This window comes from Nelusetta ayraudi, unplaced genomic scaffold, assembly GCF_046127955.1.
Source record: "Nelusetta ayraudi isolate G7.1 ecotype Tasmania unplaced genomic scaffold, CSIRO-AGI_Nayr_v1 ptg000168l, whole genome shotgun sequence".
Classification (NCBI taxonomy): domain Eukaryota; kingdom Metazoa; phylum Chordata; class Actinopteri; order Tetraodontiformes; family Monacanthidae; genus Nelusetta; species Nelusetta ayraudi.
Window position 1 is genome coordinate 3,791,306 of NW_027466218.1, and position 25,937 is coordinate 3,817,242.

General features: G+C 49.1%; 1 protein-coding gene across 2 annotated transcripts in view; it reads right to left on the bottom strand.

Moving 5' to 3' along the window:
- Window positions 1-882: 882 nt before the first annotated feature.
- Window positions 883-25,937, bottom strand: part of LOC142880463 (cadherin-4-like) — a 115,762-nt gene continuing 90,707 nt past the window's right edge. The window contains exons 7-15 of one of the 2 annotated variants that reach the window (XM_076014411.1): window positions 21,098-21,235; window positions 16,209-16,394; window positions 14,660-14,913; window positions 9,708-9,850; window positions 5,963-6,199; window positions 4,569-4,802; window positions 4,335-4,474; window positions 2,008-2,172; window positions 883-1,107 (exon numbers count right to left, since the gene is read on the bottom strand). In XM_076014411.1, the coding sequence (XP_075870526.1) occupies window positions 901-1,107; window positions 2,008-2,172; window positions 4,335-4,474; window positions 4,569-4,802; window positions 5,963-6,199; window positions 9,708-9,850; window positions 14,660-14,913; window positions 16,209-16,394; window positions 21,098-21,235 (1,704 nt within the window). In that variant the 3' untranslated portion in view covers window positions 883-900. Of the gene's footprint in view, window positions 1,108-2,007; window positions 2,173-4,334; window positions 4,475-4,568; window positions 4,803-5,962; window positions 6,200-9,698; window positions 9,851-14,659; window positions 14,914-16,208; window positions 16,395-21,097; window positions 21,236-25,937 lie in introns of both variants that reach the window. The other variant, XM_076014410.1, reaches the window with a different exon arrangement.

Sequence of the window (25,937 nt, forward strand, 5' to 3'; positions counted from 1 at the left end):
GATTGGCTGCTGGGGTTCGGCGGTGGAGGCGGAGACAGGGTGGTGGTGGGGGTGGAGAGGGGAGGGGGGGAGGGGGTCTAGAGGCGGTGGGTGGCAGGGAGAATGAGTTTGGAGACGTGCCTCCACTTCACTGCACGAATGGCAACCGATCCTGAGATAGCAGGAGTCTGATACAAAAAACACACCACAAAAGGCACTTTATAAAAATGACAGTGCTTCTCTTCTAAGGAAATTCAAGTTGACAGAGTGAAAGAGGGGGAGAGTCAGAGAGCGCCTTCTCCCCCCCCCCCCCCCCACCCCCCCCGCAAACACAAGAAAACATTCTCCTCAGTGTGAGACTAAAGCAAGAGAGATGTGTTGTTGTCGTTGTCGTCCTTTTTTTACTTCGTAGTTTCTTCTTCTTCTTCTTCTTCTTTGTTTGAACAATCGATTAAAGCACAAAATTCACGACTCGTGTCCCTCACGACCGCCTTGATTCGTCCCCAGTCGCCTGGGTCCAGCGCGGTGAGAGAACAACCAACCAAAAAAAGTAAAGAAGGAAAAAGAAAGAAAAAGATTTGAAAAGAAAAACTTTTCTCTTTTAAAAAAAAGAAGGAAAAAAACATCACACTATAAACTTGCCACTGAAAAGTATAAAGCCAGAATACAGTTGCATTGCACCGGATGTGCGGCAGGCTCTGGTCGCCGTGAGTCACTTCCTCACAGGCGTCTGGCCGCTGGAGCCTGCACCCCCCTCCCCCGCTCCTTGCGTTTCTTCTCTTTTTTCCTGTGTGTTTTCCGCGTGTGTTTTGTTTTGTTGTGAGGGGGCGTCTTCCGTCCGCCCCGTTGACCTCTGACCCCGACCCTGGACCCCGCCCCTCCTCTTCCCTCCCCACCCCACCCCTCCCCTCTCCCCAACCCTCAGTCGTCGTCCCCTCCGCCGTAGAGGTCGGCCAGCTTCTTGAAGCGCGGGCCCCAGTCGTTGAGGTAGTCGTAGTCCTGGTCGCCTGAGCTGATGGAGTTGAGCGAGCTGACGGAGCCGGCGGTCGAGCCGCTGCCCTCGTAGTCGAACACCAGCAGCGAGTCGTAGGGCGGAGCCGTGGGGTCGTTGTCCGCTGCCCTCAGACCCTGGAGACGGAACGGAGGGAGAGTTTCCTCATTAATTATCGGCTATTCCTGTATTTTATGACTGTGGTTTTGCCTCTCGCAACCAGATGGTGGTCACACGTCTGAAGGTTGATAAAAAAAAAAGCTCCCAGCGTGATGTCATCTGATAATTTGGATAATTTTTTCCATCACTGTAGCTGCGTCTCCATGACCCCAAGAACTGCACAAAACATAAATATTGCAATAAAAACTGGTAATGGAAACACCTAAACTTCAAAAAACCTAGTGAGGTGGTTTTTCAGACGTATCCATATAAGAGGTAGATCACAAAAGCGTCATGGAAACACGTCAGTGGACGTGACCAGCTCACTTCAAGTGAAAATGGGGCGTTAAGTTTGGACGGAGGAGGAGACGGAATATTTTTGACAGGTAATCATAGAGAAAAATGTAACAAACATTCTTGGCAGCAAACAAACGTAAACAAACAAAAGCAAATGTAATTCTCGTCAAATCTCACGGGACGAGCAAAAAGCAAAAAGCTCACGTGTGGGTTTCTCACTGTTATAAACGTGATGAACGGACTCCAAAATCTAAACTCAGCCGCAGCGCTTTATCAGCTTGCACTTTCTTATTTATCTGTTGTCATTCTTTAATGAAATCAGGCTCGATATAAGCTCGCTAATTTCATTCCCCATTCACTTGTAATTGTCTCGTACATGTTCCGTTGATTTCATGTCCTCGACGGAGAATCTAATCTCCCTCTCGAGGGAAAATAACGATCTGTCTGATCCAATGAATGTGAATGAATGAATGTTACTCTGAGGCGCTCTTCATTGCGACTCTTTCATTTAGATTCCCGCTGGTCCGGAACTTTAGTTTGGCACTTCAGACCAGAAGGGAATTTTGCCTCTCGGCACTCACGTCGTTGATGAAGTCTCCGATGTCTCCGGGGTGGGGCAGGCTGGGCCTGACGGGGTACTGCGACTCGGCGATGACGGGCCTCTCATCCACTCTGCGCACGCCACTGGGCTTGTTGATGATGTGGTCCAGGGACTCGGGCTGCTGCAGCTGGCTCAGGTCGTAGTCCTGGATGGAGGACAGAACCTCATCACCTTCCTGTTTCCAACTGTCACTCTTTCTACCGCTTCTATGGCTTCTGCTCAGCTGCTGTTTACTCCCATTTGTGTGTGTGTGTGTGTGTGTGTGTGTGTTTCATCTCTCTCACACTCTGATACAAGACACTGGCAAATATAATGTACACAAATATGATTGAATTTGTCATTTGCTGTATTTTATTTTGAAAATTGCTTTCATTTTGAAAATTAACCGGATTTTCAAATTTTTCTTTAAGCGACTTCCTGTCCAGTTGGTGCGGATCGCACAGAATAGAGCTAAAAATGTGCTAATCACCTTTCAACAGGATCTTTACCAGACAAATGGAGATGAATCCAAAGTCTTTCGCCTGACTGAGGGCTTAATGTCTTTTTTTTGTTGTTGTTGTTGTCATTTCCGGCATAATTTGGCCACATTCTGTCCTGGCGAAGAGACAAAACATTTGCGAAGCCCTCCAGAGAAATGAAAACAAACAAGCGCAGCGTGATGGGCCAACCATTTCCTCTGCACGGACACAGCGGCAGGTGCACTCTGGGAGTTTGGCTCCACATTCGGTGTTGCCTTGGATACAAAAAGCATAAACGCGGGGCGCCCATTGTTTTTTTGGATCAAGCTCTGTTTTTTCAAAGTCTACACACACGTGCACGCACGTACACACACACACACACACGCGCGCGCACGCTGACGCAGACCTGTGATGCACGCCGGCGGACTTTGATGTGCATTCCTGTCGAGCTGTTGGAGGGCTCAGGTGTGAGCCCCGCTGCTCCGGCCCTGCTACAGATCTGCACTGTCTAACCAGAGGCACGAGCCCCCTTTGTACAAAAATCCTCTGCGCTGCGGTCTTAGCTTGAGGGAATTACCCACAATTCGCAGCGTTGTGATGGCAGGAACAAGGCCAGCAACATCTGAAACTATTAGCAATAAAAAAAGAAAAAGAAGGGGAGGAAGAAAGAAAACCCACCAGAAAGTGCCTGGAATGAACTGTGATCCTGTCACTGGCTCGACTGGAACTGGAACTTCAGGTTGTTTTATTATCTCAATCAAACACTATTTTTTTTTTTAATTGCATGATCATCGTGTGGCCAATTAATTTCCACCTTCCGCCTGCTAGAAAAACATCTGCTAGCTAATTAGTCCGAATGAATGCTAGTGGAAAATGCGTCATTTGTAGCTAAAAGGACTTTCATCCGGCCGCTAAACTCCGCCCCTCCTCTCGCAGGTGAGCGTGTGCGAGAGCGCACCCCCCCCCCCCCGCTGCTGGTTAACATCAGTCAACAGGCCGCCGGCGGGTGTGAAGCATCATCGACTAGCAGGAAGAAGCAGAAGCGCTGCTGAAGTCTCTCCGAAGGTTTTTTCCCCCCCGTTTATTCAGTAAAATATTATTAGACTAGAGGAGATGAAGACGTACGACTCCAATCTCCTGTAAGGGGTTTTTTTTTGGAGCGGAGGAAGGTCGAGTGGCACCGCGAGACTGGGTTCTTGCTCGGAAGGCAGAATGAGCCTTGAAAATTGTTTTGTTAGCAAGGAAAGATGCATCGCTGGCCGGCTTATTGGAATTCTTTTCAAGTGGACCGCCTACAGCTGCCTTTTATCCTCAGTGGATGACTACATGCACGAGGCAATCAAAATTCTTTTTACTTCATTTTTCTTTGTCAGTTTTTGTTCTCCACAAAGTTTGATGATATAAACTTCAAAAAATGTTGCACAACATGCATAATTCGCTCTACCACGATTCCCTGTCCTGCTTGTGCTTGATGCGCTATTGAGATGTGGCGCGCCAGAAGCTGACAAACAATTGTGATGTCACAAAGGGGCACCGGCACCTCGTGCTGAGAACTGACCAAACCGCCATGTGAAAACCCCAACAAACCATCAGTTTTTGCAGGAAGCTAAAACTCTGCATTTCAGCAGGAGGCTGTAAACACAGGGCTAACTAAGCCACTGAGCCTTCAGGGACAGTTGAAGTTCCTTTTAATAAATCAATACATTTTATAAAGTTTCATTGTTCGAAAAAGCTCATGGATTCTCTTTTTTTTCCGTCCTTCGGTTAACGAACGGACAAGCAGATCACGTTCACTAATAGATCCGGGGGACGATTCCCAGAAGATGTTTGCAGAGTCTTGGATCAGTACCTGGTCCTCCTCTCCGCCTCCCTCCTCGTCGTACTTCAGGATGTTGTCTCGGACGTCGTCCTCGGGGTCGATGAGCAGCGGCTTGGCCTGCCGCTCCTTCTCCCGTCGCTTCATCCACACCACAAACAGCAAGACCATGCCTGCAACACACACACACACACACACACGCGCGATTAGAAGACTCGTGGAAGTCTGGTTGCCGGTGCTGGACGCCTCAGTTGTGCCGTCACTCACTCAGCAGTATGATGATGCAGATGAGGATGGCGATGATGGCGCCCGTGCCCAGGCCGGCGGCGGCCACGGCCCCAGTGGCGCTGCAGTCCCCGTTGTCGTCGCAGGGGCAGACCTTGATCCGGATCATGGAGCGGTTGGACAGCGGAGGGTTCCCCGAGTCTGTCACGATGACGGGGATCTCGTAGACGCCGGCCTCCAGGTAGGAGATCCTCAGCCTCAGCTGAGCGAAGTCACCTGTGGGGGAGGAGGGAGGGTTCAAACAGACAGGAAGTGGCGTCAGGGAAAGTGGGAATCATAAAAGATTTGGATGTCTTTCTGAACTGTGGGACCACAGTGGGAGAAACACAATATTAGACCTGAAAAATGTTCCAAACTTCACCTAAAACAGCAAATTTGGTAAAAGTGAAGAGATACAAACAGTGAAGGTCTGGCACCAACAAGAGGTGCTGGCCTGATGGGGTGGGAGGTGGGAGTCGGGGGGGGGCCAACGGCTGCAGACATTTTTTCAAGAACAAAATCTGATATTTTGCGCATTTTTCAGCTGCAGCCAGTCGTATTTTCCCGGCGCCACCTTTTCCCAACAAAACCTGACTTCCATCCATTCATCTTCTGTACCTGCTTTCTCTTGCACTAAACCTGACTTCAACCTGCTTCATCCTGAACCAAAGTTCCTGGGTACCAGGGAAAATGAGCTGTGAAACTTCTCAATCAGCTCTGAGAAGTTTCTTCGTCGCTCTGAGTAACGGGCGGGCTGATGGTCGAGGAATCTCCACGGGACTGTGTGACCTTTGCAGACGACACTGTGAGCTTCAGTGAGAGCAGCGACTGTGCCGCTTCTGCCACCTCAGCAGCAACTTCTGGAGTTTGCGCCGCGGGAGAACACGCCTGTCGTGTGTTTACAAGAGGAACAAGAGAAGACGGCGCTCCGCGGGGGAAAGCCTGTCTCATCTACTGCAGGATGTCACAAATAAGCGCTGCAGTTCTCCAGGATTCTGACATGGATGTATGTAAGCAGGGAGGCGTAAAAACAACAAGCAACAAAAAAACAAAACCAAAAACTTCTATCCGTCAGTACAATGAGGACGGGAATCCAGGTGCGAAATCTGATCACGTCTGCCTGCCTGGATTCATTTCAGGTGTCGGATCACTGAGGCCATCGCGTCTCATTCGTCTCAAACCACCAGATCGCACTGCGTCAGCGGCGGGAAAAGAGAGGCTTTGTGTTCGACTTGGACCGCCGCCGCCGCTGCCGCCGCCGCCGCTCTCCGATTGCTGCCGTCAGCAGTTTCATTTGCAGCCCATCTGCTGAGGCTGACGAGTGAAGTCAGCCGAGGATTCCCGAAGCAAACGGAAGCTCTGCGAGTGTTTGCCGCGACCGCGGAGCCGCTGTTTACCGTTGAGCCTGGAGACGGTCCAGTTGCGGCGGACGCTGGCGGGGAAGGACGGCAGCTCGAAGACGAAGGGCCCCACGTTGGGGTCGGCGTCGGCGTCCGAGGCCGTGATGTTGACCCTGGAGTTGGGCCGCGCCCGCTCGCACACCTGGGCTTCGCGGGGGACAAGCACCGGGGCGTTGTCGTTGACGTCGATCAGGTAGATCTGCAGGGTCCCGGTGCCACTGGCCTGGGGCGAGCCTGGTGGGGGAAGAGAGAGAGGGAGAGAGAGAGTGAGAGAGAAAGGGAGAGAGAGAGAGAGAGAGGAGAAGAGATGAAAAGGCTGAGACGGCAGCGACAAAACGGAGTTGAAGATTAAATGAGCGGAGACGGAGGCAAGAGGAGCAACAGAAGGAGGCAAAACATTCCCTCCGTTTCAATTAGAGTCTCCCTCGGCCGCTGCCAGCCGCGGAGGGAGAGAACGAGGCGTGCAGGCAGGCAGGCAGGCAGGCAGACAGACAGACAGGCAGACAGACGGCAGTTTTTTTTCCTTCGGAGGAACCAAAGGGTTTTTTGTTTACTGACGAGCCGAGAGCGGCGGCGGCGAGGACGCCACCTCCGCTCGGCGGTTGTGCGTCTGTGCTGCCGGATGGCCACCCAAACAAAACCAGGCAGGAGGACGAGGAAGAAAAAAGAAGAAAAAAAAGAAGGAGCCATGCATTTTACAACAGCCTTTGTGTTTGGAACCGGCTGCTGCTTTTCCCTCGGAGCAGGCCGAGGCGAGACTCTCGTCGGAGCCGAGGAAACACTCTCACATCATCTAGATTACTGTTGTCTGCACTCTGCAAAAAGCCCAGCGGGGCCAACTACTGTCTGCATCCAGCAACAGCAGCTCATCATGACTTATTCAGGGATTTTCTCACCGCTGTCAGGCCGGAACAGAACAGAACAGAACCATCAGGGTTTCTACTTGGGAGAGGAGTGGGGGGAGCACTTTTTTTGTGATGTTTAATGCATCAGGGGCAAAAGCACCTAATGTGCTTTGATTGGGATGAGCGGAGTGGCTCAGGCAGCCGAGGAGGAGTCAGAGGAGTTCGGTCTGCCAGGCTGTTCTTGATGCCGCCTCGACACAGGTGCTGGGAATAAGTGCCTCGTTGTTTTCCTTTCTTTCTTTTCTTTGGTTTTTTTTGCAGGCGGGCTGAGCTTGAAAGGTTTTTTTCCCCCCCTTTTTTTTATTTCTCTCACTCGTTGGTCTCAGGCGAGCGCAGTGTGAAAACCAGCGAGGGCGGCTGCCGCGATGTCGGAACCGGTTGAGTTTAAATATTTTAGCTTCTGGGCTTAAAAATGTCCCGCCCACGTCAGGATGAAAGAAAGAAAGAAAGAAAGAAAGAAAGAAAGAAAAAAGGCCTTCGCTTTCCGCAGGCGGATGTTTTTTTTATGTTTTATTTTTTAGCGAAGGCGATTAGAGGAGCCCCAATCGAGGACGCCGCACTGACTGTTTGACAAGCGCTAAAGGTCCCACGTTGCACCAGCAAGTTTCAGATCTTTATTTTCCATCCACTCCAGACTGGTGTGGAGTATTTCCCCCTTTCCCCCCGCCTCCTGTGATTAGCCGTCTTAAGAAAAAAAAAAAAAAGATCTGCATGTTTTAGCAGACGCCTTCTGAAAAGTGGAACAAGTCTACAGAGTAAAGACCAGACCAGAGACACAGATTGCTCTTTAGAATTATTAAAAAAAAGGGGGATTTATGGATATTAAGGGACTACCCTAACCCTTTCATTGATAGTTTTAAAGTCAAACTAGAATAAATATACTGATGGAAAGATGACAGGAGGCTGCTGTGGTTCACACTGTGGCTTCAGAGACAGTTTGCATGTTCTGCCTCGTGTGTCTGCGAGGGTTCTCCAGGTTCTCCGGCTTCCTGCACAGACACGCATATGATGCGGAGAGAGGGAAACTCTAAACAGGCCGTCGATCTAAGTGTCCCTGCCGACACTCGTCCAGGGGTGTAGCCCCGCCTTCCCAGGAGACGGCACGTGTGATTGGCTGCAGCGACATGGATGGACTGCCATCTGCTTGTTGCTGCGTACACGTTGCGCAGTTCCCACTAGTGTCCAGAGGCGGTGTAGAGTACGGTAGGAAACGCTGCCTATTATAGGAGCTCAATTCCAGACTGGCAATATGGCGGCGAGCCTATTTTCCTCAGTGGCCACTCAAGGTACTGCAGCAAAAAAAATCCCATGGGCCCAAAAAGCATTTTTTCCCATAGACCACAATACAATATAAAGGCATTTAAAACAGCTGGGGGGAGGCAGTTCCTACAACTGGTCGGTTCCTCGTCCATCGTCTGCTCTCGCCACACCGCCCATAACGCTCAGCCCCTCCCCTGACGAAAACAAGTATATAAGTGAGCGTGAGCGCTGCTCGGCTGAGCAAACAGACTGCAGATATATGTTGTGGCCTTGATATCCGGCTGACAGCCCCTAACCCCTCCCACCTCCCGCAGCCCCCCTGCCATGCACACGCTGTCAGCTCGCTCCTCAGAATTCCTGATCCACTGCAGAGCGCGGTGGACAGGCTGCACCCCGGCGGCTCCGCCGACTTCCCCTCTGATGGTAACTCGGTGCATCAACTATGTAAAGGTCTGCTGCCCCCCGGTGCCCCCAGGCCCCATCGACCGTCTTGTCAGATGTGATTGGCCCGGGTGCTTTGTTGCTCGCCGCGCTCCGCCGGAGAAGAATAAGTAAAGAGAATTTCAATCAAAAGTGGAATATGTCCCTGCGCTGACACCCGGCTGGCCCAATCAATAGGCAGCCGGCGCCGGGAGCCGAGGTTCGGACCGCCGCGGGGGCTGCGAGACGCCTCGCAGTCGTGAAAAACACCTACACACGCCTACACGCGCACAACTCTCTTTCACACTCCGCCAACACCTGACGGATACCATTCCGACCGATGCCAGGTCGGCACATAAAAACACAACCGGTGCAACCGGGGCTTTTCTTTCATAGAAGTGTGTATTGTGGCACAAACTTTCTGAAAGGGGTCAAAGGCAAAACAAATAAGGCAAAACACTCATTCTGCAACAAAAGACAAAGTAATAATAGCATGTTCAGTGCATCTGACAAACACAACTTACAACATGAAATTCGTCCCAATGCTTCACAAATCCTGTTTTTTTTGTAATGAGCTTTTCTACTTTACATAAAGCAACATGTATCTCAAGAGAGGAGAACCTTTATTTCACTGACTACTGTTACCTCTCTAATTATAACCGTAATTACAACTATTACACAGCTATAATAAAGCCTTCATTCATACCATAATTATGAACTAGCAATTATTAAAAGGAGGACACGGAAGCAAATCAAACTGCTTCTTTTTCTGTAGCTTCTGCAAAGCTGCTACAAATCGTGGTGCCCTGCAGGAGTCTCAGCAACAGTAAAACATCACAGGGATCATTAGGACTCGTCCTCTGGGGACCATGAACGTCAGTAACAAATGCTCTGGCAATCGACCGGGCAGCAACTGAAATATTTCAGAAGGCACCGGCGGCGTTGGGAGGGACGTTTCCATCGGTGGCCCCGCGGCAAGACGTTTGATTATCTATCACCGGTCCTCGTCCTCGGCCTCGGATCGCTTTCCAAGACAAAGAGATTGAGCTAGCAGAGGGCAAAGATTCTGACATCGAAGCTATTTCAACATGAAATAAAAAAAAAAAAAAAAAAAAAAAAAAACTACGGCAGGGGTCGCAGTGACTTACCGGACTTACCATTGTCGAAAGCCAGGAACGTGGCCTCATACACGTTGTTCTTCACGTACATGGACTCCCGGTCCAGCAGGGCCATGGTGGTGATCTGACCGTTAGTCCGGTTGATCTTCAGCCAGTTCGCTGGGTCGGACAGCTTGGAGTATCTGCACCCACACACATACACACATACATACACACACATGTTGAAAGACATAACGACGGCAGGCCCTTCAATAAATCCGAAATGTAATTAAAAAGGGGGGAAACATATTTCACACGTTAGCGGCCAACTGTTACTCGCATTACTGGTGCTATGAATCTTTTATTTGTGATCCTAAGTGGCCATTATCCAATTCCCATAACGAGTCGCGTTAGCCAACCACTGCTGAATTATTTCGAGCGTGCAGAGAGGAGGACATATGTTCTGCAAAACATCGGGGGTTTTTTTTTGTTTGCGCCGGAGGTCGTTTTTGCCTGCTGGTGGGAGTCGACGTGAGGAGAACCCGTTCAGCGAGGACCCTGCTTGTGTTTCTGCCCATCGGCTAATCTGTGGGGCTCTTGCTGCTGCTGCTGCTGCTACTGCAGGTTCCTCCTGCTCCTCCGACGCTTACGGACGTGTCTCAACATGCTCATCTTCTGAGATAAAAATCATTCAAACTTGTTTGGGCCGGCCATCTGGAAACAGGAAACACTGGCTGAGCTGCCTCCAGCTGTAATTGTGCACTGGTACTCAAACACAACAGAGCTGTTAGCGGTGTAATCACATCATAAAATTAGCTGCAATCTGAGAATTAGAGGGCTCAGATTCCACAGACCTGCTTTTCTGTGGAAAAGCTGCCACCCTCCGGCACTCCGACCGTTCCGGGGCTGCGTTTGTCGGGTTTCTCGCGGGGACGGCAGCTCGTTAGCTCGATGACAGACGAGAACCTGAACCTGAACGCCACGTGGCGCTCTCAACAACTCAGCTGCCGCATTCTTCACGCCCACGCCGCTGCGACGAAGTGCATGTGCGGAAATTGACGGACGCAATTAAACCCCCGGCGACTTCCATTAAGTCCGCGTGACGAGCGCTAACCGGGCCGAGTGGCGCGGCGAACTTCAGAAACGGTTCATTAAGTCGAGTGGTGTCCCTGGCAGGTCCGCCGACTTCATAACACCCCGAGGACGAGAGGTAGGAGAAGTGCGAGAGGAAGAGGTGAGGAGATCAGAGGGAAAGTCTGTCAACGGCTGCAACTTTGGCTGAGACACGATCAGAGGCTCGCCAGCTAGAATATGTCCATGAACTTCTAGCTGACTTACATTTTCACGTCTTTTTTGGAAACTTTGCCGGCATCCATGTAAAAAAAAAAAAAAAAAACCTTCAGAAGTTAAAGGGGAGTGAGGGTCAGCGTTACGGCCATTTGCAAGGTGTGCTGGGAGAAACGGCCCATAACCGTAGCAACAACAAGTTCTTCATCTTCAAACTCAGTGAACGACTTCTTCGATTCTGTCTCTCACAGGAACACACCCGGCCACTGAAGGATTCTGTGATGCTTGAGAACGTAGATGCGTGCAAAATAAACCTATGGCTGGAAGAGGAGGTTGACAGCATCATTACCGCCATGCTAATTAATCAGCTAGCGCTGCCTCCGTCCGCGTCGCCCATGTCTGCCTGCTTTCTATCTTTAGCGTCTGTCTCTGTCGGCTCGTACGTTGCCATCGATTAATATGCATTTTCTGATCCGTCCTCAGTCACCCGTCACCTCCGCAGAGTCTCTGCTGCTCCTGACTGGCCAGTGAAGCAGCGGCGGAGCGGCACTAATTGTTAACGACTTATCCGTCGCTCGTTACTCGTTAAAGAGCTTTTCCGGCTCTCTTCGGCTTTTCTTCTTATTGGAAGTTGTGCATGGGCTCTGCCAGAAGAAAATGACCCGCTCTCGCATCACTGAAGCGACGCCGTTAACGCAGAGTAAAAACACAGGCCAGTGGTGGTGGGGGTGAATTGAGCCAATCAGCAGTTGTCTTGTTGTCTCCAGCCTGCATCTTTTTTTCTTTCCCCCAAAGAAAAGTTGTCTTTTTGTATGGGGTAGAAGAGAAAAAGCACCCAGGACTTAATGAGAGGACGAGAGTGAGAGACTTTGCAGCGAGCCGCGGCCGGAGTGCTAATCGATAAAGGCTGTGGAAAGCAACAGAAACGTCTCATTTGTTGCTTTTCAAAGTCCAGGAAAAGTGAAAAGAGAGTTTCCTCCGACAGTTACTCTGTCCACCGTCTGCTATGAGAAGACATGTATGGACCCCCGACACTTTTATGATGAGTTTTTACGATGAGTTGCATTTTCCATTTTCCATGGCAACCGAAAGCACCGCGGCTACAACAACAACTTCATAGCCGACAAAAGCGACTCGGCGCCCATCATGACCTCACAGTCATCGCTCACTGCTATTGGACCAAGAAGCCAGTGGATATCCAGAATCTCACATTTTTCACATTTACAGTGATTGTTGACGTAATGACACATTTTAGATGCCAAGATTAAAAATGGTCCATTCATTTTTGAGAAAAAGCTGCGAAACACGGAAGGATTCAGAAATTCTGCATCTTTTATTGTTGGAGTCATTTTGTAAGAAGCTTTCACAGCAGCTGCACGGCTCAGATTGGATCGTCCATCTTGCCGACCTCCAGCAGACATTAGTTTCTCAAATCTGTCCTAAAATCTGAGTAGATACTACAACCAATCAGCTCTCCAAGCTGCTCCAGAGGAAACACGGACGAAGTGAAGAAACTCTAATGAGATATAAATGAAAGCTGCTGAGATTAGCAGGGATGCTGTGATCACAAATTTAGTTGCCCCCCACAAACTAATGATGACAGAATTCTGTCAGACTCCAACACTGACTTTTCTCGACAGAAAAAGAGCAAATAATGTGGCTTTACGAGCTCCAGTGCCATCAGTTTAATAAAAAAGGGCTCAATTTGATAAACAGAATTTTGAAAAACAGAATCTTCAACCTCAGTTTTCCAATCAAGAGCTCAGCGCTGTTAGAGAGACTCCAGAGTTGCATTATGGGATGTGTAGTATTAATTCTGCCTCAGCCCGGCACGTCCATCGTAGTTGCCGCTCTTTTCCTTCCCATCATGCGTTCGGACCCCCATCCGCCCTCGAGTGTTTGCTTCGCTGCTGCAGCGCGGTGAAGAAAACAAAGGCGGTAAAATCTCCGCTTTCATCGGCTGCTCTCACGCAGGGCTTCTATTTCCAAGCTGTGCATTTGTGTGCGCGATGCCGCGTCCCGTGGCGAGGATTTTTTAAAGTGAGGTCAGTGCCTTGGGGGGAGAGGGGATATACGAGGTGCAGAGCCGAGGCCCACTGAACATGAGCCGAGCAGTCAGCTGGCAGGCTGCTTGAGAGAAGGATGAGGAAGAAGAAGAAGAAGAAGACGGAAAAAGAAAGAACAACGGAAAAGGAAAGACGACCACTGATGGCTGATGGAGAAGAAAGTGACAGGGTCAGCCGGAGCAGAGCGACCAGAGGAGACAGAGTTACTTCCCTCAGAGGACCAGATGGCTCGCTGCGATTGGTTGGCGAGAGAGAGAGACACCCACGGTGTGCGTGTGTGCGTCTATATACTCCTCCATCGTCCTCGGCCGCTAACAAACCGGTTAGATGTTTCTCGGCGGTGGTGCGAGAGGAGGAGGCCACCTGGCTGACATTAAGAAAAATCAATGTGGCCTCCGGGGAAGCGAGTGTGGAGAGGAACCGTCGGCGGCCATGCGGGAGTTTCTACCTGGCCGGGTCGATGCCTGGACGCTGCCCTGCCGCATGTGTGTATGTGTGTGTGTGTTTGAGGTGTCGTGGCGCTAATGATGGGGAGGCCGAAGCAGGGCAGAGAGCGAGGACGGTCCCCTCACTGTCCAATCACAGGGCAGTGAAACTGGGGCGTGAAATATTTCCAGAGTGCAGTCGGGTTTTTGAACTAATTCCTGGGAATTGATAAAAACCCGCAGCGATGAAGCCGACTGAATAACAGACTGTATGTAAAAAAGACTGAACAGAAATGAATAATAACTTCTGGTGATGGAAGCTGTGCACGGCTGCGCGGCTTTGACAGATCGCAACAAAAGACCTTATAGAACAAATAGCTTTGTGTTGAAAACAATTAGTGCGATTCTCAAAGCCACGGCTGACGCGAGTGCGACTGGTTGAGACGACCTGCTTTAATTCATCTGCTCATCCTTTGTCATTATTTTGCATATCACCTTCATTAGCGTCGTCTGATTCTGTCTGTGTTAACGGGAAGGAGCTAATTAACCATACAAAATAACAGCATATAAATAACAGGCAACACCTTTTTCTTTTTTTTCCCCACCGCGTGGGAAACACAAATGCACAAGGCTAACTGAACTTTGTGAGCGTCATTTCCCAGCTAATCAAGAAAGCCAAAGGTTACCATGCAAGCTTTTTTCTCTTTCCAACAGTTTTCAACTTCCATTTTCAAGATGAGAAAAAAAGCTTGGTAAAAGCTTATGAGCTCAAAAAGCCCAGCGGCTCCCATCAACACGGGCAAAAAAACCCCAAAACAAACAAACACAAAAGGGAAAAGTTTAATGAATCAAGACATGCAGTCCACATCACGGTCAGTTCTGGGACTCTGTGTTTGTCAGAACGCAGCTTTTTTGAAAATGCCGCGTTATGTTTGGACGGAGGAGGAGACGGAATATTTTTCAGAAGTAATCAGAGAGAAAAATATAACAACCGTTCTTGACAGCAAATCTCGCGGGATGAGATTTGATGAGAATTACAGCTTATGCTCTTCACACCATTCAATGGAAACACCTGCAAATCGCAGTTGCACTTTGTCGAAATTTTAGAAATATCGCTTTTAATTTGAAAACAAAAACTGTAATGGAAACGCAGCTAATGAACTTGAAAACCCCCTACTACTGCATGTTTAGCAAATAAATCAACCTATTTTTAATGGCCATGCGCTTTTGGTACCTGACGATCTGGTGGATGAAATGGTCGGGGTCCTGGGCGGCGAAGACGGTGAGCGTGGTCCCCGCCGGCACTCCTTCCTCGAAGCGGATCATCTTGGGGTTGACGGGGAAGACGGGCGGCTCGTTGACGTCCTGCACCGAGATGGTGACGCCCGCCGTGGACTGCAGCGAGGACTGGATGCCGCTGGCCAGGTGGGCCTGGTTGGACACCACCACGGTCAGCATGAAGGCGCGGTTCATCTCGAAATCCACCGGCTGGAGCCAAAGAGGAGGAGGTGGGGGGGGGGGAGGGAGGAAGAGAGGGAGATTAGTAAAAAAAACGGAAGAAGGAGAAGAGTCGCTGCTAAATTTTCGGGGAGGACCATGTGAGACCAGTCACCAACATCTGGCTCTTCAGAGCAGGTCCCATCTGGAGCGCAGCAGGTGGAGGCCCAGTCCTATTTCTTGTGTGTTTTTTGTTTGTTTGTGGGAACGGGAAACTTCTTGGGAATGAAACCGGACACTGCTCTAAGAACGTCCCCTTGGCTGGTTCAGCCAATCATCAGCCTCCATCTGACCCTGGAATCCTCTGCATCCTTCTTCTCTCACTCCAGCTGACTCCACCTCCTCTTCCACTACATCCGTAAATCTCCTTCCTGCCTGCCTGGTCCAACCTCAGCGTCCTTCCATCCAGATGTTCTCTGTTCCTTCTCCAGACACGTCCAAACCATGTCACTCTGCTTCATCTCCAAAACATCATCACTGATCCAGTCCATCCTGGTCACTGCCGACATCTTGACCTTTGCAACCTCCAACTCTGCCAGCTGTCTTTTCCCTCAGTGTTGGTGACTCTCTCTCTCTCTCCCTCTCTCTCTCTTTCTCCACCTCTCCTCTCCATCTTGCTGACCCTCCTCTATCAAACATCACAGCTGAAACAGTTCTCCCCCCCTGCTCGCACTTCCTCGCCTCTTCTCCACACTCTCCGTCGCTCTGGACTGTTGACCCTCGGTACTTGAAACCCTTCACCTTCTTCATCTCTACTACGCCTTCCTGCCTTCCACTTGTCTTCCTCCCATTCACACACACACACACACACACACACACACACACACACACACACACACACACACGTTGCGGTTTCACCTTCAATTCCTCTCCTTTCCACGTTGAACTACGCTGTCTTATTCCATTTTATTAGGATGCAGAACAATGCAAAGTAAAATATGCACAAAAAATGCTGGAGACTGTCAAGCACAAATTAGGAATGAGATTTTACCATTAGCTAAATTAGTGATAAGTAATAAGTGGTTTTTGATTTTTTTTTTCTTTTTCTTTTTTAAGAGAAGAAAGGTACTGTGGAAAACAGAATTACTGGTGAGGAAGCAAAACCAAAAATACCAAAAAACAACAACAAAAAAACAGCCATCCAGGCAACATCCTGTCCACCCAGTTGCTACTGCTGCCTTCCGGTCGCTACCCATTTTTTAGATCAAACAGACTTATCTTTTAACTGGACAGCGGGGTGACAGAACGATGCCGAGGTTTTGCTAAAGAGGAGCGCCGCCTCTCACCTTGACCACCGTCAGCATCCCCTCGTTGGTGATGGGGTTGGTGCGGATGGTGAAGTGGCCCATGGGGTCGCCGCTGACGATGCGGTACACAGCGTTCCAGTTAGGACTGTGGGGCTGGTCCCGGTCCACCACCGTCAGGTTGGTCACTACCACATTCACCTTGTTCTCTGGCACCTCCCCAGAAAACTAGCGGGAAGAATCAGGGATGAAAGGAAGGAAGGAAGGAAGGAAGGAAGGAAAGAAGGAGGGAAGGAAAAAAAATGAAGGAAGGAAGGAAGGAAAGGAGAAAGGACGGAAGGTAGGAAGGAGGGAAGAAATTGAGTAAGGAAAGAAAGAAGATAGGAAAGAAGGATGAAAGGTAGAAAGGAAGGAAGGAAGAACCGGTGGGAGGAAAGAAGAAGGAAGGAAAGAAAAAAAGGAAGTTGAGAAGTAGATAAGCAATTATGTCACGGCAATCGTGCATTTTAATTAGCAAATGTATGGAGCTGCGGCCGCACCATCATTAATCTCTCCATGTTTGCTAAAATGAAAACAAACAGTGTCAGGGTCATTAGACTCAAACATTAATGGAAAGTGGTTGGAAATAATAATAATAGAAAAACACCAGCCGTGACGGACAGTGGCGAGCCGGAGCCCGACAGAAGAGGAGACTGAAGACCTGAAACCCATCGTGCTCAATACCACAGCACGTCTGCCGCTACCACAGTCATTATTGGGGCTAATGGATTTGTTCAATTAAATGTTTACCCATTCCATTAAGATTCCACGTGCCCGCCAAAACCAGGTCCTAATAAGCAATTAGATAAGTGCTGTAATTAAAGCAGCGTGCAGAATAATCTGCGGCTAATGATCTTCATTATGTTGCAGTCTGAGACAAGCCCCGCCCACTTTTAACCAACTCTGGAGGAAACTTGGCAACAGCTGCGCCCTCCAAAGACGCATTCACAAACACACACACACACACACACGTACGCACACATACGTGCACACGTGCGCTCTCAAAGCTCCCATTGCCGGGCGCATAATGCTACTTTTCCTCTTCACAGGCATTAACTTGCTTACGTTGTGTGTCTGGCAGCTGCTTCGCACTTTAATGACGTGATCATCGCGGGACCGAAGCCGCTCCTCTCCTCCCCAGCGCAGCGTGACCGGGCCGATAAGCTCTGAGCAAATTGAATAAGCGCTCCCCGAGTCTCCCGTGTGTGGGCTTCTCCATTTCATTTCCCAAACCCTTTCCAGCTTCCCCTCTCTTTTTTTCCATTTTTTTTTTTTGGTCTCGCATAGACACAACACCAAAAAACTTTCCAAGCTTGTTTTTGGCGCACGCTGTCAGGCGTCCAAATGGAATCGGCTCCTGACAGTAGAGTGGTGGTGGTGGTGGAGGCTCTCTGAATGCAATGTGGACCCAGTGATAAGCCACTAGAGACACAGTGTTTCTAATGGATTCTGTTGTTGGAAAAAATAAATAAATAAAAGTCAAAAGTGGGGGAAGGAACGGGGCCAAGTCCAAGTCAAACGTAGGTAATTGTCCCCCGAGGCCCCACTGTGCCGTGCCAGCCAAAGCAGAATTTTTCATAAGGCAGATTTACTGTCTCACCCAGTCGACCCGCCGCTACGAGATCGACAACCTGCCAGCTCTGCGGCGCCAACAACAGGCCGAGCCACTGGCCTGCCAGCTGAAAGTTCTTCCTCCAAGACTAGAGTTCCCAATTGGTTCGTCGCCTGCTGTTATATTCCAATAAAACAGATCGCTGTTATCTTCGGCTGAGCTCTTCTGGGAGCCGGACATTCACAAATAAATGATTTTTTCATTTGTTTGACGAGCCAAAACTGAAAAAACCTCCCGAGCTGCCAAAGTTAGGCAGAAAACACATAAAGTCAACAGACTGATGTCTCACACGGTCTTATAGGCAGATCAACCTCTCGTGTGATGGTTTAATAATTCCTGTCCCTCTATTTATACAGCAGTGGGAAAAAGTTTTCATACACCCTTAAATTTTGACTCCATCTTACTTATTGTCATTAAAGGAAATGCTTTGTCAGTTCAAAGGTTTGGCTGCACCAGAGGCACAAACAACACAAACAAAGGGAAATTATATCGTATCTGGGAGTGTTTAAGACAAAATTAAAGGAAACTAAATTCTCGTAGTTTCTTGTGCTCCTGTGCTCTGGATGTGTTGCGAGGAATGTCGTCGTCTTGCTGAAACATCCACTTCTGAGCTGAACTGAACAGTGCAGCAAGTGGGTCAATGTTGGTGACTGCACAGAAATAATCTGCACTTGCAGAGTAAAGACTGATTCTTAGTGCAGCACAGTACATCACAAATGCACAAGGAGTCCAAAAACATTTTTTCACCACTGTGTGTGTGTCCGTACATTTAAGTATATACAGACAATAATCATAAATATGTCACATATATCATTTCACCAGTCTTGTATGGAAGAAAATATTGATTTTAAAGCTCAGTGGACGCATTCTTCTCCTTAAATTGTTTTCTCCAGTGTGCCGGCGCTGCTTTTTCATTCAGCTGCTCTGGTTCCTACACATATCAAAGAGTGAGAGAGCGGGACGCTGTCGGGTCTGCAGACATGAGAGGCAGCGGAGGCTCTGCAGGTGAATCACAAACAGCCTGGGTGTGTGTGTGTGTGTGTGTGTGTGTGCGTGTGTGTGTGTGTGTGTGTGTGTGTGTGTGAGAGTTGGTGCTTTCAACCCTACAGGTCTTTGGGGCGACACTGCCGCCGCCGCTGCTGCTGCCGCTGCTGCTGCCGCTGCTGCTCACTTGACGAGACGCCCTGATTAGATCGACAAGCGGCGAGCGCCACCGCCGCCTTTTTATGTCATCACGCAACGATTGACACAGCGGCAGCTCCAGCGGCGCCGTCGCCGCCCTGCATTGTGACATGAATAAAACATACATATATATCAGCGACACGCATCGACTTCTTGAATCAGGGGGCCTCCCGCGAGCGATACCGCTTAATTAGCATCCTTATGTTTTATTTTCTGCCTCCCGCTGAGAGCCGTGGATCCTCCTCACCCGCCCGTCATGCTCAGATAATTACAGAGCCTGGCTGCTTCCTGGGGATCCAAAAACAAAAAAAAATGTGTGCAGACTGACAAGGCAGCAAGAAAAGAGCGTTTTTTTCCCCTCTCTTCCTCTTCTTCTTCTTCTTTTCCATTCATCTCACTGCCGCCGTTGAGTCACAGGAAGCACAGATTATGCGTGACTGCTCTTTAACAGGCTCAGGCTGCAAGCCTGGAGGAGTTCCATGGGGGGGGGGTGCTCAAGTGACAGCAAACATTCCTCACAGTGCCATCTATGTGCGACTGTTTCACATAGTCGCTGGGTTTTATTTCACATTCACGTTTTTCGAGCCTCATTTATTTGGTGCCAATAAACGAGGCAACGTGAAGTGGCGTGATGTCGCAGGACAGGCGTGAGAGGATTTCAGGAGTCACTGTCAACTGGATGAGCTTGGAGTTTTATTGTTCAGTCGGTGTTGGCCAACAAAAGCGCTGTTCTTGGACCAGGATAAACTGCCATATTAATCATTGAGCTTAATGATCAGTTCATCCCGCAAAGTTGCTTCCATCCAACACCTCTGTGCTCCTGTGGATGCAGAGCCTTGCTGCAGCTCCACCTGCTTCACTCTGAAAGATGCTGATTAGTGTGAGGTCTTGGTCCTGTCTTGGCCTGGATACTCTCCAGTCTTAATATTGTCTTGGTCTTGGTTGGTGAGGTCTTGACTACAACACCAACCACCACTGGTTTCCAGCCGGTTGCTGGATCTAAAAGTTTCCACGTTGGGGAACCAGCACCAGCACCAGCACCGGCCCTGCCAGGTTAACGTGGCCAGACCTCGGTGCTGACTCACTCCGCAGTTTGCAGGATGCAGGATCGAGTGTCTGTGACCGCAATGACAGCAGGCCGGGGGAAGTCTTATCAGAGCAGGCGGCCGGAACTGCACTGCCATTCACCCCGCGGAGGACGCCGCAATCACACGGTGGGGCGACACGCCGACACGCTCTCCATGTCAGGGGGCCGAGGAACCGCCCATCTCTGGGAATCTGGAAAATCTGAGTGCGGCGCCCCGGATGTTTGCTATCAGCCGTCTGGTCCACAGGAGCAGAGAATAAAAATGTGCAGCAGCCTCAAAAGTAAATCGTGCCTCCAGATCAACAGCGACCTGGCAGCTGATGTAGCGATGATAGAAACTCAGTTGGGATAAAAGCTGCTGACTTTCAACAGGAAAGATTTCCATCTTTCCCATGATGCACCTTCCACACTGCTGATGTTTGTCTTCATACACCAACTCATTGCTGCATGTTACGTTTCTTCAATGTCCAAAGTCGTGCAGCAAACAAGTTTGAAAATACAAAGTCAAGTTTTTTTTGGTCATTTTCCCGAAATCCTTCATGGGGACAAAATGTTATAATAAACCGAGAGAGAAAGTCTTCAAAGAAATATAAAGTAATGCATAAACATTATTGGAAAAGAAAATAAAAACAGCCAGGGGGGCTTTTTTCCTTTATAAATAAATTTAAATAGTTCCAACAGCAACTGAATGAGTGCAGACCAGGACACTGCAGACAGCTGCATTTTCTCTGCAAAGATGGGAAAAAAAGGACTTCAAGGTCTTTTATGTCCAGCATGAGGCCAAACTGACCTTCTGTCCTCCTGTGGTGCCGCCGTCCGGGACGTGTAAATATTAGCACACAACAAATTTCACAGGGAATAAAAGATATAGAACATAAAGGCAGAGTCTTCCCAAAAGTGAAGCTACAAAGAGAGAGAAAAAAGCTTTTCTTCTCTGTTTCTTTCTGAAATTGTTGAAATGTCTGGAACATCCTGTTCCCTGGATCAATAAAACACAGGTCAGGGACTCACCGTTCTCACTGTCAGCTCCGGAGGATTGTCGTTGATGTCGGTGATGCTGATCAGCGCCGTGGCTGTGTTGGACAAGCCAAAGTTCAGGTTCCCCTCCATGTCAGTGGCCTGGACGATGATGGTGTACTGGGAGACTTTCTGCAGGCCGAACAAAAAACACAAGGGGGAGAACGGTATTGGTTTGTTGGGTTTAATAGGTGCAACAAAGTCAAAGCCACAGCAAATATTCGAAGGGGTACGTAAGCGTGAATACACACACACACATACACACACACAGAGCTGTAAGGAGGCGGAGGAGATGCAATGTGTCGGGAGAAAGGCCCATCCATTACAGCCTAAAAGTCTCGACTTTCCGCTGTGTGAACAAATCTGGTTCATCACTCATTTAAATGAAGGCGCTGCCACTTTAAGATGTGCTGCAAATAAATCGGCGGAGGTGGACGGGCGCCTTACTTAGCCCAGTTACAGCGGCGGGGAGGGCGTCGCCTCTCAGAGCAGTGCTACAGCCGGGCACACACACACACACACACACACACACACACACACACACACACACACACACACACACACACACACACACACACACACGTTACGTCCCCAACCCAAACTGTGATGGCATGAAGTGGAGCAGCTCTGTATTTACGGCCTCATATATCACCATGCAGTGAATAATTTTCACACAACGTAACGCTTGGCCTGGCAGGAATGTTTTACTGAGGGCAGCAACATTTACAGCCAGTGAATGAACACTAAAAAGGACCTCGTTCATGAAAAATCCACTTCAGCAATGTTTCTATCTTGTCAGCGAAGATCCCATGATTGACAAGTTTCCAACTTTTACTTATTTTGCTCAATCCAGCTGCTGAGGAAGTATTTGCTAAAACACACCGGTCTGGCAATCACCCCACTGTGATGTCACATAGGGCACCAATGCCTCACTGGTGTCTGTCCCAGGGTAGTGACAACACATTTTTTTTTATTGTATGTGTGCTGATTCAACAAAACACAGCTGAAAGCCTTGTTTGATAAGAAATGATCAAACAAAGTGATTGGGCAGACTGATGGAATGAATCTATTTGACTCATCACCATGTGAAAAGTAACACCGTAAACTGTAAAGTGAGTGGTTTGCAAGTTACTGGACCTTGTCCTCACACGGCTCTCAACACAAAGTTCTCAACATGTCATTGACCTCATTTACAAAATGTACATTCCCTGGGACTGACACAGCCGTGGGAACACAGACAGACTTCAGGAGGAGCACGTGGAGTTCTTTCATTCTGCTGGAGAAGAACCCAGAAGTGAAAAAATAAGCACAGCACTCCTGGTTCTTCTGGCGGAAGAGCTCCGTATGTTGCTGTCCATGGTGCTGAAAGTTCAGCCTGTTCCCTGGACCCAAGGCTGCAGAAGAGAGAGACACACACACACACACGCACTATTCCCCTCTTATTAATCCACTTGGCTTGGACTTCAGCTGCTCAGCAGTGAAGCAACAATAAGAGGCTGAGAGAGAGACCAGCGTCAAGGACGGGCCAGGACGGGGATGGAGCCCCTGCAGACTGGCTCTACAAAGCAACTTTAAGCCATGCCGCTGCCTCCCTCAGTCCCCAGGTCGCTTTTCAACCGGACTAACTGGGCGACATCATTGGGGTCAGTTGCTGCCTGGAGGGACGAGAAGGAACAAACAGACGTCCCGCAGGTGCAGCTGGATGGGGGGAGAGGCTTCTGTTTGCTACTTGGGGCGACAGTTTCTCTGCTATTTAAGTCCTAAGAGAGCCCCTTCCCCTGCCCTCCACTCCCCCAGCTCTAGTTTATTGTTCCGTCATTCTTATCTCAAATTCTGAGCTTCCTTTGATCTCTCCCGAGCTTTCTCATCACGTATGGGTATCACGACCTGCTTCGCCTGTCAGTTCTCTAAACGTCTGTCTCTCTCTGTCAGTCTGCCTTTTTTTTTGGTATGTTTTGCCATTCTCAGTGTGTCTCCATTCCTCCGTTCCCGCTCCCCCTCTTGTCCATTTCTCTCTTTATTTATTATTTTCTCCGACCGTGAAGGATGCACTCGACTGCTTGATCAACGCCGCCACCGAGGCCAGTTAAGACACCCAGCTGGAGTCATTTAGCATCACCGCGAGTCATTATGAAGTGCGCCGACATGTTAATCCGCACCAAACCGACCCGATTAATGAAAACTCAATGCTGGCTGCCCTTTTATTAGACTCGTAATGAAATATCAATACCATCTCCCGCTCCGGTAAATAGAGGCTCCGATAAATGTGTCTCTCTGCAGGCTCATTTGGATCCGGCCACACGCATCAATCTACAACTGCCTCGCAGGAAGCTAATAAGCTCAGGCTTTGACAGACGCCTCTCCCTCTCAGTCGGCTGAGGTGAGGTGGTGGAGGTGGTGGTGGTGGTGGTGGGGAAGGGGGTATGACTGGGCTCCACCAGCAGGTGGAGCTGTCACACAGTGGGAGGCTTGCGGCTGTTACGTCACTCTTCTGAGGGCAGCGGTGACGTTTTACAGCCGTACAACGTGCACGTCTTTGACGTCTGTGTGTGCCCAGCAGACTGTCCTGTTCAGAACCGGCTCCCCTGGACCGGCCTCTGAACACAGAAGCTGGAGCACAGCCGCTGCTGCAGCAGAAGCAGTTACTCAAGTCCAACTAGATTTGGAATCCATTAAAGGAGACGGTGGCTTCAGGCTATGAATGAAAACGACACATTCAACAATGAACAGACCCACAACCCTTTGGATTGAGGCTTGATCGGTCCCAGTGATTTGATTGGTCGTGATGCTGCCAATCAAATGACTTTGCATCAACAATTTGCTCTCTGTTGATGCATTAACCGGAACACTTTCTTTTTTTTTTAGAACACTAAAATAGAAGCGTGACAGACTGATGAGCAGTGGTTCAGTTTGGTGTTCTGGTAGCTTCAGTGTGAGTGGAGTCATTTTTTGCATAATTATTGCACTTCATAGATCAGATATCAATTGTCCAGGTTTGCCACTAGACAAAAACATGTGGTCCTTAGTTAGGGTGCAAGGTGTGTAAGTGTGTGTGTGTGTGTGTGTGTGTGTGTGTGTGTAAAGAGACTGTGGTAGCCACGGCACTGTCAGCATGAAGAAGGTTGTGGGTTCATCAACTTTGTGCGGCGGCTGGCGGGAGGCTTGGCTCCATCTGCTTCGTTAGTTCAGTCACACTGAAGAACGGACCACTGTCTCCAAATGAAATTGCAAATTTCCTCTTTTCCCTGCTGGCTGAGGTCAGCCAAGGTCACCGTCATTCAAATATCTCAGCTTTCTGAGGGTTTTTGTCTGCGAATCCAGCCAGCCAACACTTGTTAAGCGGCTCTTCGCTGTGTAAGGGGGCGAGAACGGAGTTGCTTGTCACAGTCATTATATCCTGGCGGCCAGAGGGCACCGTGACATGATATTAGTGGCGACACGTTCAGAATCAGGAGCCCGACTTGAGCTGCAGAGTTGATTCTGGAGTAAAGAGTGGAGAGACTTGACCTGGAGGTGGGAGCACACCGCTGTGCTCCTCATGACCAATTGGAAGTTTTCCCAAAACTTTCAGGTGGTTTTTCTTCTGGGCTTTGACCTTTTCTTTGCAGTACAACTTTTCTCTTAGCTGTGAAATGCACAATATGATGCTTGTTCTATGTGTTTTGTGTTGTTCCAATTAAAAAACATGACGTGGAACATCGTTTTGTGTGACAGTGGACCTGGTCGTTGTACTTGTGTCACAGTGCCTTTGCCAATGTATGATTCACTCTAAAAAAAAACAAACAAACCAGAAACACCAAAAAAACAGTTGGACAATAAAAGAGACTCTCTGCTCTCCTCTGACTCTGCCACTCAGAAGCCTAAAAGCTGCTAGAATAAAGCTTCCCACATGCAACAGAACATTGTTAGCCTGGGTCGTCTGCATTTGCACCAATGTCTGCGCTGAAAAGCAGGTTTTTCGATTTTCATGTGCATTGCTCCTTTAGGATATGCTGCAAACAAACAAACCAAAAAAAGGTTCCATCGGACCAATCGGGTTCTGGCCGGCTTCACAACAAACTGTCTGATGCAGCAGCAGGTCACACTGCGGATCCCGTTTCTCATCACATCTCCTTTCGCCCGGTGTCGCCGGACCGCCCACCGTCTATCTTTGCTCGTCCTCGGCTGGCCTGTCGTCGCAGCCACCGAGCGACTGCATCTCCCTCTGCTGACACTCCACCTCAGACCTGGGCTACAGGCGCTGCTCAGGCTGAGACACCTGCTACTCCATACATAGCGTACAATACACTGAGTGGCAATTTTTCACGTGTTTGTCACAGCCAATGCAGGGCCAGGAGTATCGATATAAATACCGATAGCATCGATACCAAGGTGAGTATTAGCACCGGTCCAATACTTTAGTTGCAGTTTCTCTTCTAGACGTCAAGTAAATTTCTCTTAAACTACAAACAAATTATAAGTTAACGGTGTCTCTCTTTTTCTATGTCTTTTTCATTTTTCACTAGTGACTATATTCTTCAACAACTGTGTGCAGTGAAATTCAAATGACATATAATGTTAAACTGTTTTGTATTGAAGTTAGTTGATGAAAAACAAAATCTTTGTCCTGTGTTTTACCCTGATAACTAAATTATCATGACATTCCATGTGAAAAGTATTGGTATTGGTATCGCTATCGGCATCAGCCTCGGTATCAGCGATACTATCCTTGAATTTACTCGGTATCACAATCCCCAGTACCGCCCAGTCTGTGCCTGAAAGAACGGACCCGTCTGGGTCCAGCAGGCTCTGCAGGCTGCAGCGTCTCAGCAACAACAGCCCGTCAGCTCTCTGT